This window comes from Centroberyx affinis, unplaced genomic scaffold (assembly GCF_046629955.1).
Source record: "Centroberyx affinis isolate AG114_WGS23_722 - 3 ecotype Tasmania unplaced genomic scaffold, CSIRO-AGI_Caff_v1 ptg001317l_1, whole genome shotgun sequence".
Classification (NCBI taxonomy): Eukaryota; Metazoa; Chordata; class Actinopteri; order Beryciformes; family Berycidae; genus Centroberyx; species Centroberyx affinis.
The window spans coordinates 12030-31108 of record NW_027279821.1 but is presented as its reverse complement, the minus strand read 5'-3'; the positions used below and the strand labels follow the sequence as shown (position 1 = coordinate 31108).

Below are 19079 nucleotides of genomic sequence, written 5' to 3'. Positions count from 1 at the left end.
GACATTCAAAGGAATTTGGATAGACCTAAACTCTAATGTCACTGCAAAAGGCTTGAATTGATTCAAAACATTTGAGCTTATTTGTCATTTTAAAAATTTGTAAATAAAAAAATCCACTTTGGCATCATGAGTTATTGTGTGTAGATTAATGACAATCATTTAATCCAATTTGAATTTAGGTACAAAGTGCAGAAAAGCCAACACTTTGTGAAGGCACTGTAAAAACCGAGTCGTACTGTTGCCTAGTTGACTGTGAAATAGTTCCCTTAGTGTTCCAACACATTAAAACACAAGAAACAATGACTTCAGAAAACAACTTTTATTTACATTTTCTTGACATGAGGAGCAACACAATTTCACTAGTTTCTGCAGCATTCCACTCCAGTGCAAAAACAAACACAATCTGAGTGGGTTTACAGCAGAAATGGTTCTCCAAATCAGTCTTCTTATCAGACCAGCAACACTAACTATTCAGCAACTTAAACTCTTCACCTTCTGAACTCTGTACCTGATCAGTAAGAATGACATTAGCAACGGTTGTCCTTGAAAGCTTATTGCAATTGACTTCACAAGTGAACATGTCATTCTTTTAACTAAAATATGATGCAAAATCAGTTTCCCAACACCTTCAGCTTAATTTTGGAGACATTTTGATAGCTTTGCACTGTAAAAGTGTCCTAGACTGCCTACTGTAACAATCACAGTTTCCCTGTGCCCTCTAATAAGGGACTTCAAACAGTTTAAAAGAGACTGCAAGAAAGTAACGAATGATTCACAATTAATCAGAAACAAAAAAGTATGGGACATGTTAAAGGTCTGCACTTAAATGTCACTTAGACATTAACACACACCCAGTTTGTAAGGTGACGATGGAACTGTGGCTCCAGAGATGTGACTGGTTTATGAGCATCAACTTGAGAGTCAAGGGCAATATTGTTGATAAACTATCAACAGCAATGAGAGCCTAATTATTGGTATCCTTCATATCAATCTGAAAGTCCTGCTGAGTGTGGAGTACCATACAGTTTGTACACTAAATGAGACGGAGAGGTCCCATGATAGTATGTTAACGGCTATCGGCTGGATATCAACACACTGATGGAGTGATGAGGAAGAAATATCCCCTTACCAAAGGCTCAGGATGAGTGTAAAAATGTAATAAAATAAGATCCTGGGACAGTAGTTTGGAAAACATTAAATTGAAAAAAGAAAATACAGAGACACTCTCCCAATCCACAGCTACTCTCGTTTCTCAAAACAGGAGCAACATGACTGGGTAACATTGGAGTAACTTTAAAACTTCTGTATTTTTATGTGGCTGGTTTCATGGGCAACCGCCTCCTGGACAGATCAGTCTCGCCCAATATAGATGTTCTTCTCTATGCTTTATATCTTCAAGATGCACATTAGCCCTTAAAACACAAACATTCATCAGCAAATGACCTGACTGCTGTGGTCTAAACCAACAAATACAGTAAAAAGTATTTGACCAAGACTCTTGATCAAGTCTATGTATACATTTCTTCTTTACACACTATATACATAACAAAAAGCAAATCTCAAAATGTGAAAAGTCTGCATACATTTAAAACAATACATCCAAAATAGCAGGGGGAAAAAGCTTGTAGGTTGAGCGTATTTACATCATAATTACAATTTTACAAACACACTGTGAGTTTTAGAATAAGTCTGTACAATGATTGCATTGCACGCAAAGGAAAAAGCAACCAAAACACTTGTTCAATCAGCGCAAAACTGGGCTTATGAATGAGAGTGAAAGAAATAAATTAATCATTTGGCTCCGGTGTGCATTGCCTGGTCTCCTCTAAGACACATTGGTTGTTCAATTAAACCTGCACTGCTGTGCAGTACAGTGTCTACTGTACACAGTGGGTAGGTTTTTCAGTACATTCAATTGATACCAACACAAGTTGGGTATTTCAACCTATCAATCAACCAATCTACCAGCCAAACCATTACTCACATGGTAAATGCTTCAGGTTGCATGAGTGAGAAATTATGGAGTACAGTGTGGCAAGCAGATTTGATTTCTATACAGATTCTGCATAACAGCGATGCATGGTTTGTTCAATTCTACAAGTAATTCCATCTCTCAAGTAACTTCAACTTATCGTGGGAGCGATCCCTAACTGCTGCCACTAAATCCCGTGGCTGAGAGAAAGCCCAGGGCTGACTAACCCAAAATACATACATACACTGTAATGTTGACATTCTTCAAACTTGCTCTTTTCATTGAGGTGGCTGTAACACGGCTCATAAGTGCCTGTGCAAAAGGTGAGCAAAAGGAGTGTGGGCAAAGCGCTGCTCTCTAAAAGCATGATTGTCTGTTCAGGCATGAGGTTTAGGTGAGAGCTGCAGAAGAGAGGTTTGGTCGACAGCGTAAAGTGTGAGGAGTGTGAGTTGGCATCTGACAACACCCTGTCAGACACAATCAGAGCCACCCTGAGCTAGCAACTACAACCCACAGGACCAATCTCAGCGAAAAAACTCCCTGTCCACCCAAGGAGTGTACAACCTCTGGCTTGAAGCAGTACTCTGCACTGGATAAAGGGAGTTAAGAGACACAGTCCTACAATAGTGCAAACACTGCTGTTGTCTTGTCGACATGCCCCAGTTGCCAGGCCAACAGTTGGCGGGGCGGAGACTGATGGAGTGCCTGTATTAGAGCCAGTCTTGGAGTATAGGAAGGTTCCTGACCATCCAGCGCTGGTTCAGCCTGATGGTCTCCAACGCCTCCTGGACACTCCGCATCTGAGAGCCCCGCTCCTTCAGACTGGTGAAGAAACCCTGCACCTGCACAACACACACACACACACACACACAAATTGAGATGTTGGCCAGATTCCACTGTGCTCAACAGCCTATTATCAGAATCAATGACCAAGTACAATAATATACTGGGATTTGTTTTTAACATATACTAACCATATTAATCCCATCATTCCCGCATGAAACTACGCTACCCTACCAAGTGACTTAAAGCACCATGTGGCTGGCTGAGAAACTTATAGGTGTATCTCTGTATCCCGTGGCTGCACATGCACAGTGGGATCTATTTTTATTTTTGGGACCAACAGACCATACTGATCGTCAGATTGAGTTATACTGGCTGCTGTTCACATCAAACACATACTTGATCAAGATGTGCCTGTGTGGAGAATTGGGAGGTGGTCGACTTGATGATGCTCTGGATGGCAAAGGAGCCCACAGGGAACCTACAGTCAAAATCACAAATACATTGATTAACTACTGTTGTCTCATCTTTGTATTCTTACGTCATTAAATGAAAAAAAGCATATGGATTCTCCTTGGTAATGCCTGTGAAGCCGACAGAGGCCACTTACTTCTCTATGAGTCTGTCCCAGTTCTCTTGTACAAAATCCCAGGCAAACAAGTGGCCGGCAAAGCCGCCACTCACAGTGCTGATGACCAACGGCAGCTCCTGGGGCTGGATAAGCTCCCCGTTCAGACCGTCCCTCAGGATCCTACACAGACAGCGATAGGTGGCATGTTCAAATGGTGTTCAGTGCATAAAGAACCCTAACACCACACTCACTGCACTACGCTGTATGTTGTATGCTTATTGGTAATCCCTTAATCACTGTTACAGTCTCACAACACCCGCATTATGAGACAAATGACAACACCTCCCAACCTTAGACCCTCAACTGAGGACAAGGAAAGACTCTTGCTCCCCTTCTTATAATGCTGGTGATTTAGTAATTGAAGTTACACTCATTGAAAGTCACTCTGGATCAGAATGTCAAGCTAAATGCCTGCTAAATGCTAAAATGAAAAGTGTATTGTAATTCATATAATACACACAGGGCTGTATCAAAAATTATAATAATAGACTAAGCAAGATGAATACTACAGTGTCAAATGAATTTTAACCATGCAAATTCTATATGTAGAATATGGTATAATCATGCTAAAGATCATCTTACAGTATATGAAATCTTATGCACAAGTGTCAAACTTGTGCATAAGAACTGAACTTCAAATCAAATCATCCACATGAGGAAGGAAGGAGGTTGCTTCTGGGTCCTGGGCAGGGTAGCAATCACACACACACATACACACACATACATATAGACACTCACGATACTATACGCCGTGTGTCCTGAGTGGATGCTAGGGCCTGGAGTATCTTTCGCTTCTCTGCATCGTAGGTGACGTGTTCGTACATTTGCAGCAGAGCTGACCAACCCTCCTCTGTTTGAGCGCCCACAGTGTACACCACTCGCTGCAGATCACCTGGGATCCTACAGAAACACACACACACACACCATACTTAACATTAAAACTGAACTAAATTTCTGTTTTCTTCCTATAACTCAAGTGCCAAATAGCCATTTCATCAAGTCACATTGCCCCATCCCTGTTTACGATCACTTCCAATCTCTGAAAAAGTAGACCACAGGCTAAATTCCTGCCACATCTTAAAAATGTCACTATAAAATCTTTTATCTAAAATTGTGCAGAAGATTTGTGTGTTTTTCTGCATGTTACGTACCGCATGGTCCCATTGGATTCGATATACTGCTTGAACTTGTCTTTGGCCTGCTCAGTGCATTTGGTCTCTTCCAGACTACAGGCCGTCCCCAGCAGGGCCGAGCGCAGCTCCTGTTTAGACACACTCTTCTCCTCTTCCCATGTCTGGCTGTCCATCAGAGCACCAAAATGATCCAGGATATATGTCTGTGATATATAAAAAAAAAACATTCTTCAGTATAGAACACAGTTAAAACACTCATTTAAGCAGTTTTCCCAAGCAGTTGCCTAATTGCAGTTTAATTGTTTTGAAACAATTAAAGATTAAAGATTAAAACTGACAAAGGTCTCAACTTGTCCTCAAAAACCCACTGATGAGTGTAACTGAAAAAACTTTGCTGACATCGTTATCCCCACATGCTCTTTTCAATGCCTACCTTGCCAATGTGTTGACCAAGTCTTTGTATATCTCAAAAAAATGAAATAAAATCCCTTTTTCCGCTGAAGGACATAGCTTTACTGTTGAAAATATTGTTTGAACTGAGTTACCAGCTCTTCTGTTCTTTAAATAACCCACAGTGTAACTCTTGTGTTAAATGGTTGTGAGAAGCTTTTTTCTGAAATTAATAATCCCATGCCCTCCCCCCCCCAAAAAAAGAAAATAATAAAAAGATGGATTATTGAATAAGTACATTTGGTAAGGTATGACAGGGTCAGTGGGGGGTGATGGGAAAAGACTGAGGTCAAATGAGGAGATAATATGAATGTGTCTGCTGCTGTGCACAAAGGTATTCTGTTTTACTGACAGATAAGACATATGGCTTTGTACTATCTCGTTTCTAGCACTCTAGTTAAAGCCTTGCAATGGTCCGAACCGTCAATTACCTTTTTAACTATGACTTTTAAAAGTTGAATAAATAAGGTGTTTTTACAGAGAGCAAGAGTTGCACCTCTTCAGTGTTTTCTAGATTTTGGATTTTTGGCTGCACCTGCTCACAGCTGATTGAAACGCTGTCCTTCCCTCTCTATATCTTGTTTCATGAAATTTAAAGTAAAATTTAAAGTAAACACAATTTCCAATAAACAGATTATTAAGGAGATCGCAGTATGTGTGTGTGTGTGTGTGTGTGTTTTTGGGTACCCTCATGCGGGCCACCAGTCTCTGCTCCTGTCTTTTGTCAAGCAGCCGGTAGATATTATTGAGCTGTAACAGGGCCTCTGTCAGAGGAGCAGTCTCAGTTTCATTGGTCATGTAGTTCAACAGGTGGAGGACCTGACGGAAGGAGACACGGCCCAGTCTGGGGGAAAAGAGAAGGAGAGGGACAGGGAGAGAGAGAGAGGGAGAGAGAGAAGAAAGAGAGAAAAAGAAAGCATTTCAAATTCAAACAGGTTTTGTAAAATATTTTACAATCTTTCTGTTTCTCTTATCAATGAACCTGGTTGAAAAAACAACAGTTAAAGTCGCTCTGCGTACCTGGATAGAGCAAAGATGTCGTGTATGAGCGAGGCGCGGTCCTCATGTGTGAGAACAGTGACGTTGTTGGCCAAGGCGTCTGTGAGAGCAGCCCAGCCCTCGTCTCCGTAGTGGACGATGTAGAAGCCTGTGTTTTTGTAGTTCAACTTGAGCCACTTCACACTGCCTGGCAGCTTCAGAGTCTCTGGAAAACACACGCGCGCGCACACACACACACACAAAACACAAATATAAGCCCTCTGACACTTAAGGTTAGCAGAGAGCCTAAGGCGTAATGTAGCAGGTCAAAGTTTTACTTTGTGTTTTACCTGACTTGCTCTTCAGAGTGAACACCTGTCTGCATTCAGGGTCCAAGCTACAGCTGTCATTCACGTACGTCACAGGAATGTGCCACAAGCTAAGGACAGTGCACAACACAATTAGCTACGGGTTGCAGCGTGTGTCTATGTGTCTGTGAGAGTGTGTGTGGTAGCGTTACCCACCTGGAGGTTTGTGTGGTGTTGTCAGCTGTGAGCAGGAAGTGCTCCTGTTTGAGGGTCACCTGATCTCCCTTGCAGCTGACAGTGACCAGTGGGAAGCCTTTCTGTAGCGTCCACGTGTGCATCATCTCTGACACGTTCTGGTGATAGGGAGGGACCTCGGCCTGAGGACAGGAAGAGAAGCTAAGGTGTGAAGCCTAAAAGTGTGAAGATTCATAGCTGAAGTGGAATTTTCCATTATCCAAATTTTCAAAAAGGGATTTTTAATAATAAAGTAAATCAAAGTGTTGCTAAAGATACACAGAGACAAACAGGGTTTACAAACTCATACATCTTTTGATGAATGAGCCAAATCTTAACATTTATTTTATATTGCTGCTAGCCTTTCATGTCAGCCAAATCACTTTAACATATTTTGCTTCCTCTGCTGGATCAAAAAAGTATCACATTATGAACTACTATTGCACTATTGTGGATAATGTGGTTTCTAAGACTACATTGTGATAAGTTACTATGTGATGAGTAAAACCAGCCATGTCGCTGATGCCATAAGCCTATCTGTCTTTGAGGCTGACTGACAGACAGCACGGGGGTAAAGATAAACGGTAGATGAAGTGAAATTACTGTTGTGTAGTGTCAGTCTATTAGAAAGGAGGACCAGTGAATGAAAATTAGCAGCAAAAACCATGAGGCAGCGTGGACATACAGTAATGCGCATGCATCACACACACACACACACACACACCTGTGTGAGGCTGTTCCAGAGTTCTTCCGTGACAGTGTTTGATCCACTGAACTTGTTTAGGTATCCTATGATGCCCTTTCTGAACTGTTCCTTTGGCAGGGTGGCGTTCAGCATCAGGAGAATGGATGCACCCTGGAAGAGAGAGACACCGACTCACTCAAACACACAGTGGTCAGAGACCCAAAACAGAGAGGGCTACCGTCGATGTCAGTGAGTGTGACATCCGATAGAGGTGCTTGAAATAAATACTTTGATAGCTAAACAAAGTAAGAGCAGATATGCATCTACCTTCTCATAGGAGACAGAGTCAAACATCTCTGCCACCTGTTCAGGCGTATCGGCCTGCGCTGACACTGCATGGGAAGAGTTTAACGCATCTTTGGCCAAGGCTCTGAACCGCACCCCCAGGAACAAGTTATCCTGCAAGACAATCACTGGACTCATTAGCGAGGGCAGAGGGCAGGCACATAGTGAAGCATATAACTTTTGGGTCAGATGTGTGCTCTTACAATGTCCAGCTGGGGGAACTCTTTCTGCAGTGACGTGTACTGCATGTAAGTGGCGAAGCCTTCGTTGAGCCACAGGTCATTCCACCAGCTCATGGTTACAAGGTTTCCAAACCACTGGAACAGAACATCAGAGCTACATTAGGACCAATAGCGCATTCACTCTGTTACTTTCACACACACACATGTGAACACAGCTACTGTACCTGATGGGCGAGCTCGTGTGCTACGACAGAGGCGACTAACTGTTTCTCCAGAGGAGAGGAGTCATTGCCCACCAGCAGGCTGGTCTCTCTGAAGGTGATCAGACCCCAGTTCTCCATGGCTCCTGCCAGGAAGTCTGGGATGGCAACCAAGTCTGACAAGGGAGAGAGGAGGGAGAGAGGAAGGATAGTAGAAGTGAAGGCAGGGGTCAGGAAGGGAGAAGGGAGAAAAGTGTGTGTGTGTGTGTGTATGTGTGTGTGTGTGTGTGTGTGTGTGTGTGTGTGTGTGTGTGCCCACCTAGTTTTCTGAGGGGGTAGTCAATGTCAAAGAAGGTATTGTAGAACTGCAGCAGTTTGGAGGCTGTGTCCAGGGCATAATGAGTGTGCTCCTTCTTATCTGGCACAGAGTACACAGACACCTAAAACATACACACACACACAACACATATATACATACACATCTAAACATTTTATCAGCAACAACACAACATGAATTAATAAATAAATATGAAAGGAACACTGAGATGAGTATGTTGATGTACAACCTGCCTTGTGGATTTCAGGTCAGGGAGTAGAAATATGAGAAATATGAGATTACAGATTTCCTGCTTTTTTGTGTTCCTGATCACATCACTGAGGAAGTGTATACAACTGAACTGAGCACAAAGGAGTCCTACCAGTGTGTTGGAGACATTTCTTTGGAAACAAGTGAACTTGGCGACGATGAAGGCCACCAGATAGGTGCTCATGTTGACACTGGTCCTCTCAAACTCATCCAACACAAGGTCTTTGGTAATGTTTGTGGTCTTAGCCTGAGGTACACAGCATAGGAAAGGGATAACTCATCTGCCAGTGCTAATGCTAGTAACCATCAGCATCACATCTAGCCTATCAACATCTATCAACATCTGCTAGCCTGTGCTAACCTATACTAACTATGACACTAAGCATACATTGATACACTGTGATTCTTACTAACTACATGACAAGTATTCCAAAAACAATATCCTTCATGCTAAATAAAACCTTAGTTTTAAAGGCATTTAATATCTGGAATTTATTTGGCCATTTATATTTTTGGTATGTTCATATACAGTATAATCTTAAAGAGTTTAACTTGTAGCTAGAAAATTAACTTTATTTCCAATTTAGTAAATAGACCTCAGTTTTTAATTACAATTGGTTCTAACAGAAACATATTACAGCCTCAGAATAGTTTTAAACCTCAAATTCAGCTGTCAAATACTGCCTTATAACAGAAGCTCTGTCAGTTGGAGAGTGGAAAAAAAACGTCTTTAATAAAATAAATAAAAACAACAACAAGGCCATTTAGCATGCCGAGTGGGGTGTCTCCACCAGGAGCACCATAATGTAAAATGGATTGGGAATAAATTAATGTTACCAATGGCATGTTGGAAAGAGCAATGTAGTCTGGCTTTCTGCTGATTTTAATCAGGAAGGAGGCTTTGAACGCTGGCTCATCAAAGCATGGGAAGGCCTTTCTAGCTGCTAGCGGCTCAAACTGAGTGGCAGCTAGGACACTGGGAATAAGAGGGAAACAAGAAGGTGCAGAAATAGTTAATAAGATCAATCTGTAAAATCAACAAAAAGACTCCACTTCTGCTTTGCGAGTGTCTGGTCATGAGATGAGCCAAAGGTCATGAGATAAGCCACAATGTCCTGTTCATGTGGACTTCTCATAAAATCTGTGCTGTGCAGCACGTCTTTTAGATGTTGTGAAGTATTGAGAATGATGTTTATTAGTCATGTGTACCTTTTGGTTCCATTTTTGTCAGTGTATGAGCTGTTGTAGAAACCATCGTAGGTGTGTGAGAGGCTGGCAGAGTAATCCAGGGTTAAAACACAGTGCTGGCCTTCCTTCAGCTCCTCAGCTAACTTGATGGCTATCTGCTGTCTGGGCTTATACTCCAGTATGACCACATCACTGGGCTTCCCGTCACCGAGCTGGAAGAGAGAAAGTCACGGTGAAAAGCTAGAGGATAACATGAGAGTACCAATGTTTAAATTAACTGATTATTTTGTTTAAGCTTAATAAATAAAGAGCTTCTTTTTTGATCAAAGACAAAATTGAGAATATTTGCATACAGTTCTTTACATGTAGATACATTACATGAACACATCTTAATAATCTCTAGAATTCTGTCATTACATTTTAACACTCAAACCATCTGCAGGCCCACCTGGAACGTAGCTTTGGTAATGTTGAGCTCGGCACTGTGCAGGACAATGCGTTTGGTGTTGTGCCACACAGACATGCTGATAACAGCGTGTCCAGTGAAGGTCATGGTGTTGAGGTCAGGGTTCAAGGTGAGGTCGTAGTTGAGAGGTTGTATGCTGTTAGGCAGCCGGAGTTTTGTCCAAGGGAAGTCGGGGCCGACGGGCTCAGTGGGAGTGGTGTTGTTGGGTTTAGGACAACCCGACTGCAAGGGGTTGGAGGGTTGGGGTGAGTGGGGGGGATGGGCATTGGAGTGAGTGTGGGAGAGAAATAAAAAGACAGATAGTGTGACAGAGATATGGGCTTAACTAACGTGTTGAAAGAATAAGTCATGTGTAGGTATCTACTAGGGATGGGACAATATATCGAAATTCAATATATCGCAATACAAAAATGTGACAGTACGTATTGATATCACTTCGTTGTTGTATGGAATCATGAACCCCATAACGCCTATCGAATCGTATCATGAGATAAGCATATCGTCCCATCCCTAGTATCTACACATGCTCACCAAAGGTACCTGAACAGAACAAGTGGATATTTTTTCTTACCTTGGTAAAGGTGCACCCAGGTAAGAAGTACAGTACCATGGTCATGGAGGCCACTATCACCAGGAATAACACACATACAACCATGGTACGGGCTGAGGGTCGTGAGCATGACCTGAGACCAACAAGATGTTCATATTAGTTACATAGAACAAATTGTCCATGGAGAAGGTGAAAAGCTAAAGAGTGTGTGTAGTGGTGTTCATGAGGAAGCTGGGGATGGTGGTGGCTGTAGGCGACAGAGGCTGTGAAGCAAAAAAAAACAAAATAAATAACCGCCTCGCGGTTGTATGCCTCCGCCAATAAACTTTGTTTTATCATTGCAAGGACAGTCTTTATTTATTGAACATATATAATTAATGTGATTATTAGGTGAACTTAAAGGATTTTGGTGTCTGCAAAAGTAAGTGACAGCACTTCCACTGTTTTTGTAGAATGACCCAAGATCGTTTTCTCAGCTACAGTGGTAAGCAAAACAACATGATGTCACAGTGAAGTTGACCTTTGAACTTTTGGATATAAAATGTTATCACTTCATCATTTTATCCTATTAGACATTTGTGTGAAATTTTGTCATAATTAGCGTATGAATTCTTGAGTTATGGCCAAAGACGTCTTTTGTGAGGTCAGAGTGATCTTGACCTTTGACCACCAAATTCTAATCAGTTCATCCTTGAGTCCGAGTGGACGTTTGTGCCAAATTTGAAGAAATTCCCTCAAGGCGTACCTGAGATATTGTGTTCACGAGAATGGGACGGACAGACGTATGGACGGACGTACAAACGGACAACCCGAAAACATAATGCCTCCGGCCACGGCTGTTGCCGGCACGGGGGCATAAAAATTGAATTGCAATTATTTAACAGAATATTACAGTTGCGATTTAAACTGTGATTCATATCATCACGTTTTTCACATTTTTTAGAACTTTAAAATTGATGTCATTGTGCAGGATTTACTGAGTTTGAGTATGATGAAAGGTTTTCACCAATGTTGTACTTGATTCATGGACCAAAGATTACCCACAGCACTAAAACACTGTTTAAAATTCCATTTTGGATGCCCCTCTCTCTCTTAAGGAATTACTTGCAGCCTCTGCGATTTGGAAATTGCAGAAGTTCATATTGCGATTTAGATTTTATTTTTTTGGATAAATTGTTCAGTTCTACTTGGAATATTGGTTGGAGCCCCACTCAGGCCACACATACTAAAAGTGTATGCATTCATTCATAGCACTGTGAGGTAGGGCTGCACAATTATGGCCAATAATCAATTATTTTGCCTAATATTGTGATAATTATTGGTCACAAAGAGTTTGGGAACAAAATTGGGGAGATTCACTGCACAGTGTTCTCGTTACAGATGTTTCTGTAGCAGGGAGGGAAGAGGACAAGATGCTGCAGCAACCTCGGCCTTCATGCACTCATCGTACTGATGGCTGGTGAGGTGACTGAATGGATTAGTCATATTACTTTGAGGTGCAGTAACTCTAAGGCAAAGATGGAACTGTCTGTATCTGTGCTTGGTTTGACATCATCTGGTTGGTAATCTAAATAATTACAAATAACATATGATAATCCACTCAGAGGAGGGATTTGCTTCTCTACTCTAAAATAGTAATCACAATATTTCCTAGAGGACTTTGAATGCAGCATTAGTGTCAGGAAATGTTTCTCCACAAATCCAAAAGCAAGCTCTCCACCTCCACAAACTTCTGGCAGTATTATGATGCTTTTTAACAAGGGTACAAGGATGAGTGTCTGCAGGCAACAGTGAAGCATGGTGGAGGTTCCTTGCAGGTTTGGGGCTGCATTTCTGCAAATGGAGTTGGGGATTTGGTCAGAATTAATGGTCTCCTCAATGCGGAGAAGTACAGGCAGATACTTATCCATCATGCAATACCATCAGGGAGGCGTCTGATCGGTCCCAAATTCATTCTGAAGCATGACAACGACCCCAAACATACAGCCAAAGTCATAAGGAACTATATTCAGCGAAAAGAAGAACAAGGAGTCCTGGAAGAGATGGTATGGTCCCCACAGAGCCCTGATCTCAACATCATCGAGTCAGTCTGGGATTACATGAAGAGACAGAAGCAACTGAGACGGCCTAAACCAACAGAAGAACTGTGGTTAGTTCTCTTAGAGCCAAGTTCCTACCTGCCAAGTTCCTTAAAAAACTGTGCACAAGTGTACCTAGGAGAATTGATGCTGTTTTAAAGGCAAAGGGTGGTCACACCAAATACTGATTGGATTTCGGTTTTTTTGTCTGTTTATGCACTTGTATGTTGTTAATTGATAAATTGGCATTATTTTTGAAAGCATCTTCACTTAACAGCATTTTTTCACAAGTGCCTAAAACTTTTGCAAGGTACTGTATATATAGGGGAAACACTGGGTTTACATGACAAGCTCAACAAAGCCAAGAAACAAGCTGCATAGCAGGGCGTGCGGAGCCACAGGGGGAGAGGAGAGCTACAGCTGCCAGAGCTGTAGGTGGAGCTGCTTGTTTGAAAGACAGCCTGCAAACAACTTCCAACACCTCCAACATATCATAATGTTCTGAAAAACCATTCAGTTCAGAGCTTTCAGATGTTTGTTTCGGGTGGTTCTCAGAAGCACTTCTGACAAAGCATATCCAAGCCTTAACAGCTTTGCCACTCTAAAGTGGAATAGCATTTACCAGATATAGCCTATATTCTTGAATAGCTAAAACACAAAACATTCTTTAGTATTTTTTCATAGAGAAAATTTACAATCAAAAATGTGGTTGGTCACCAAGTTTAGAAACTTGGTTGGGCTTTTTAGTCATGCTGATTTGACAGTACGGATTGCACTAAATTTTATGAAAAATTAAATGATTACGTATCACCAAATTCCACAATTATTAAATCATATAAACTACAAACGTACTGTATATGATATTAAATTATTAATTGCGCAGCCCTGCTTTGAGGCACTTTAGATAGAAGAACGCACAAAAATGCCATGAAGCATCACATCATATTGTAAAACCTTATTTGGGTTATTCATACCGCAGAACATCCCAAATGACAAGTTATTAAGTGCATTACCTGGGTGGAGCCTGTCTGGTGTAAGGGGAGGAGCTGGGTCTGTGGGCGGAGCTACGATTCATGAAGGACATGCCCAGCAGACGGGCTGATGACTCATAGTCCTCCTCCTCCTCGTCCAGCTCATTCTCTCCCAGGCCTCGCACCAGCAACCTTGAGCTGCGGGGCTCATACACCACCTCGTCTGGGTCAAGAGCTGGAAACGTCTGCAGAGAGCATGTACATTCTGTTATTCTCTAAGTTAGCTCTGCAGTATTTCCCATACAATGTCAATAACTAGGCGGCCTGGCCAAGGAAATTAACAGCTTAATAAGTACATTTTTGTTTTGGATTCATTTCAGGTGTCGTAATGCATGAGTCACGAAGGTAGTTTTCAAACAATCAAAATTTCATGCTTCCACGCGCTGAAAGCGTGTTAGTGAACTACAGTGAACTACAATGACTGATGAATTCCCTGCACCTATGACACAACACATATGTGCTGCTTTGAGTCTCGGTGTGTCTGCCGACAGAAAGTGAATGGAGAAACAGAGTTAGCTTACACTATATTGAGAGACAGATATGACCATCAAACAGACCGGGGCGGTCTGGCACCGTGTAGTTCCTAGAGTTATTTAACAGGCCCGCTAAATTAAACACTGTCAACAACCCCTCTCCCCGACACTGCCAAAGTAAACTGACAGCCTTTGGGAAACAGTATTGTAAGATACTTTGGTTGACAGATCTACAAATTCACAGACCAGTGCAAGAGCATATATGCAGAATTAAGAGTGTGCAAATATGCATCACTGGCTATACACTAGGGTGGGATGATAGCGTACACCCTCCTATCAACCAATCGTTATCTATATCACCAAACCCCAATCTGTTCACATTATCAGATTTACAGATGGAAGCACGCATGTCAGAATGTCAGGAATTTCAGACGGCCAGTCCTGAAAATGTGCATCATTACTTATTCGCATTATTGAGCTAGGCTGAAGATCAGGTCCTGAAAATGAAGGTGTTCATGGCGTGCATGGCATAAGATGATGCAGAAGTACCGGAAATGCTGTGGAGTCTTTGGCCAGATCCACAACGTCAGGCTCTTCCTCAAACATGCTGTTCTCAATCATGTTCCTGGGCAGGTTAGCTTGCTCTGCAACACACAGATAAAGGAACAAAGAGACATAAGAGACAAGTGAGAGAGAGAGCAGAGTCCTAATAATTATATAAACAGGTACACACATATATTATGTGTAACTTTGTTTCAGCCTTCATCACTGAGAAATGTGGCAAAAGCCAAGCAGCAATAACCAGGGCAGCACAAAGGCTTGTCATTGTCATTGGATGTGCAGGCAGCACAAAGCAGCATCTAACAAAGCAGTGACTGAGTCTCTCGGTTTCCTGTTGGTAAACCTTATGCAGTAGTTCCTGGTTCTCTGACCTACATACACTAGGTGCAGCAGCCTAGTTAGACAGTGGCTTTCAAGTATTCAAAAACCTGTTCAGACAGAAATGGCAGTGTCTCCTTTATATTACTTTACCTGCACTGCCCCCAACAACTTGCCCTCAGAAATAGAAAAATGTAGCCTAAATGAAATTAATATTCATAATCTGGCCTTATTGCTCAGCCCCTCCACCCTGCAATTACAAATAAAGCACATTTATCAATATATCATGATAAGAAAAATATCACAATAAGAGCCATTCATAAACTCCAACATCTAATAGAACTGATCGCAGAAGGGCCCAGGAGCAAGCCTGGATCTCAGAACCAAAATTATCTCAACCGCCCACATCTACAAAAAAAAAATCTACAAGAAGCACTGCTTAGGCTATGTGAGGAAAACTGATAGAGCGTATAGTTGCATGTCATTTGCTGGGCAACACAAGCCTGCATGTCTACAGCATAACCTGTGTCTCGAGCAATGTGACAAGGGCTATGTCTTGTCTCCTAAATCCATGTGATTTTCTGGCAGCAGAAATGTCCCCTCAGTCATTCTTCAAACAATCAGGGAAATGTTCAACTTCCTAATTCAATAATAACTGAAGTAGTAAAACACTACGCTACGCAAGTCTCCCTTTATGCCTCACGTTCCATTCATACTTCTACAGGGTAAAGACAAAGCAGTTTCAGTCTGATTCGATAAAGGAGTGGAAGACACAGAGAGACAGTGAGCTGAATACACAGTGCAACACGGGGACACCTATACTCGAGTTATTATGACACCAAACAAAACTCACTAAGAGGGAAATAGTCCAGAAATGTGAGAGCAGCCATGTGAAGTTCCTTTCCTGTACTGTTTTTCTGATACACCCAAGGCTATGACTGTATGGGCTGTCTGGTTAACACTGCTGTGGTATGCATATCTATTAATAGGCTAAGATACGGTGGCCTGAGGGTCAAAACACAACAACATTTCAGAAAACACGACGACATTTCAGAAAACACAACATTTCAGAAAACACGACGACATTTCAGAAAACACATTTCAAAAAACACGACAACATTTCACAAAACACGACATTTCACAAAACACATTTCACAAAACACATTTCACAAAACACAACATTTCACAAAACACAACGACATTTCACAAAACACATTTCACAAAACACAACATTTCACAAAACACAACGACATTTCACAAAACACAACGATATTTCACAAAATACAACATTTCACAAAACACAACATTTCAGAAAACACAACATTTCACAAAACACATTTCACAAAACACAACGACATTTCACAAAACACAACGATATTTCACAAAACACAACATTTCAGAAAACACAACATTTCACAAAACACATTTCACAAAACACGACATTTCACAAAACACAACATTTCAGAAAACATGACGACATTTCACAAAGCACAACATTTCACAAAACACAACGACATTTCACAAAACACAACATTTCAGATTACAGAAAAGGTGGGACAACACTTCTTGTTTGTGATTGGACAGAACCCAAGTCCCTGGCGACAGTTCAATGTCATTTCCTGTTTCAATTGTGTACTACTCTCAGCAGTGTCCTTGTACAAATTTTAAACTGAGTTTGAAAGGATGGAAGAGGAGACTGAAATCATAAGGGAATATTTTAACAAATAGAAACAGGAAATGACATTGAACTGTCGCCAGGGACTTGGGTTCTGTCCAATCACAAACAAGAAGTGTTGTCCCACCTTTTCTGTAATCTGAAATGTTGTTGTGTTTTGTGAAATGTTGTTGCGCTTTGTGAAATGTTGTTGTGTTTTGTGAAATGTTGTGTTTTGTGAAATGTTGTTGTGTTTTGTGAAATGCTGTGTTTTGTGAAATGTTGTTGTGTTTTGTGAAATGTTATTGTTTTGTCAAATGTCGTGTTTTGTCAAATGTCGTGTTTTGTGAAATGTCGTTGTGTTTTGTGAAATGTTGTTGTGTTTTGACCCTCAGGGCCACAGTACAAAGAGCTAAGTAGTAGATTAATATGTAATGTCCAGATGAGAATGTGATAAAAAATAAAAGACAGAGCAACCTTATCAAATTTTAATGAACCCCAAACCTACTGCTAACAGAATATGGTATAAACCGGGGTGTTGCTGCGACAGTATGAATCATTTTATGAGCAAGATGACATAGGCAGTCGGGAGATGTAGCCAAAGTGTCAGTTAATAACCATCTCGACTACAATCAGAAAACTCTTCAGGCAAACAATGTGGAAGTAGCTACAGCTGCTGCACCTTTCTCACGCCTGAGTTGACGCCTCTGTATGTACATATAGCAGTGAAGCATGTTAGTGGCTGACTGTGCTCTTCCTGTTTACACTACACATTTATCAAGCTAAGGGAGTCACAGATAAACACATGGCCACAGTTCTCAGAGTTTGCCAGGCAAGCCCTCTGATTCAGGCCAGGTAAAAACAAGACAATAGACGGACACAATACAGCCTCAGCACTGAACTGTAACACTGTGGATGTAGGCCATTTTATTGAGAGAAGTGTGGGAAGGAAGTAGGCCTATCTGTATAGGTTTTCACTATCATTGTCTAATCAAGTTACGATTACTTATGAATTGGGACTTTGACTGAAAATCAGTATGGCACATACAAGCACAAAAAAAACAAAGGAAAATATTTTTTGTTGCTCAAGGCAGTGTGAGCAGTAGCGTTTGTGTTTGTTTAATAAGGCCCTACACGCCCCTGAGGTTATAAAGGAGCTGGCTGCTTGTGGCCCGGACTGCGCCTCCATTATCACTAAGCAGGTCTTATCTGCTCTCCACACGGAAACAAAATATAGGCTTTTATCAAACCAACTTTGAAAACTGCTGCTGCTGTGTTAAAATAGACAACTTATGTCTGGAGGGTGGCATAATACGTATATCTCTGAAAATAACAACTATTTGAGCTGTTAAATTTTAGCCAAGGCTTTGAGTTGTTCAGTTCAAATTAAAGTAATACAACAGAAACCACAAGATTCATAAACAACCTATGCTGGTTTGTGCTCAAGGGAAAGGAGACAGTAACAGTTAATGTGCTAATATTAGTAAATTACAGTTATGTCACATGCAGGGCTGACAAGTTATTGCAGCGGCTTGTGAAAATTATCAGATAACGTTAAAAAAAACACTCCGAGTGTCAGAAAAACAGGCAAGCTCTAATCTGACTTGTCAAAAGTAAAGCATACCCCCCCCTCTATATTATGTGTCCTCAAGTGAATGTCACTCTCAAAGAGCTTGCAGCTAATGTTAGTTAGCTAGCCTGCTGCTGTTAGCTTGCATCTTCCTTCCTTACCCGTATTGTTACTGTCAAAGGGATCCATGTTAGGATATCTCGACGACTGCAGATCTCTTCAGGTCCAAAAGAAGGGTATCTCTACACGTTTACAGCAGCTCAACAGATGTATTGTTTGTTAGCTGGACCGCAAGCTATCAGACGCTAACGTTATATAGCAACCTATTCCTACTACGTGGTAATGTTAGCTAGCTTGGAGCTAACGTTAGCGAACTTCTCACAATTGTCACTGGCTGAAAGACACTCGGCAAGCTAACGTTAGCTAGCGTCCGTAACTTTATTGGCCATAGCTTATCGTTACGCTGTTATGTGAATACAGCGGAACTGACTCTAAAAACTAACCTTCCGCGATGGAAATATATAAACAATTTTTTTTGACTCAACATTGGTCGGCAAACGCACGCGAACTTGCAAGTGTCAGTTTCCTTCCTCTCCGACCATTTGTTGACAGCCTTCCATCAAAATACAACGCTGTCATTCTATTGGATGTTAAGACGGGAGGGCGGGGCATAACAGGAGAAGGGGCGTCTTGAATTATTGAC

General features: G+C 41.5%; 1 protein-coding gene across 2 annotated transcripts; it reads right to left on the bottom strand.

The window, feature by feature from the left end:
* Positions 1 to 304: 304 nt before the first annotated feature.
* Positions 305 to 18940, bottom strand: lnpep (leucyl/cystinyl aminopeptidase). 2 transcript variants are annotated; one of them, XM_071525652.1, is made up of 22 exons: positions 18538 to 18940; positions 14823 to 14917; positions 13783 to 13985; positions 10713 to 10824; positions 10124 to 10363; positions 9697 to 9887; positions 9325 to 9463; positions 8600 to 8734; positions 8221 to 8341; positions 7926 to 8077; positions 7723 to 7836; positions 7502 to 7633; positions 7214 to 7345; positions 6472 to 6632; positions 6298 to 6386; positions 5990 to 6173; positions 5657 to 5813; positions 4538 to 4722; positions 4125 to 4286; positions 3366 to 3506; positions 3155 to 3236; positions 305 to 2814 (listed from the first exon to the last, which is right to left on the bottom strand). In XM_071525652.1, exons 1-22 carry the CDS (start codon positions 18563 to 18565, stop codon positions 2683 to 2685), a joined length of 3087 nt encoding a protein of 1028 aa, XP_071381753.1. In that variant the 5' UTR covers positions 18566 to 18940; the 3' UTR covers positions 305 to 2682. The 2 variants fall into 2 exon arrangements, with proteins under 2 accessions (XP_071381753.1, XP_071381752.1); XM_071525651.1 differs by lacking the exon at positions 18538 to 18940 and adding an exon at positions 16006 to 16041.
* Positions 18941 to 19079: the final 139 nt, after the last annotated feature.

Coding starts and splice junctions, on each gene's coding strand:
- lnpep (XM_071525652.1), bottom strand. CDS start 18,565: ATGGATCCCTTTGACAGTAACAATACGG. Junction 6,387..6,471: donor AACACCACACAAACCTCCAG/GTGGGTAACGCT, acceptor CACTGTCCTTAG/CTTGTGGCACATTCCTGTGA. Junction 5,814..5,989: donor GACATCTTTGCTCTATCCAG/GTACGCAGAGCG, acceptor CTTTTCCCCCAG/ACTGGGCCGTGTCTCCTTCC.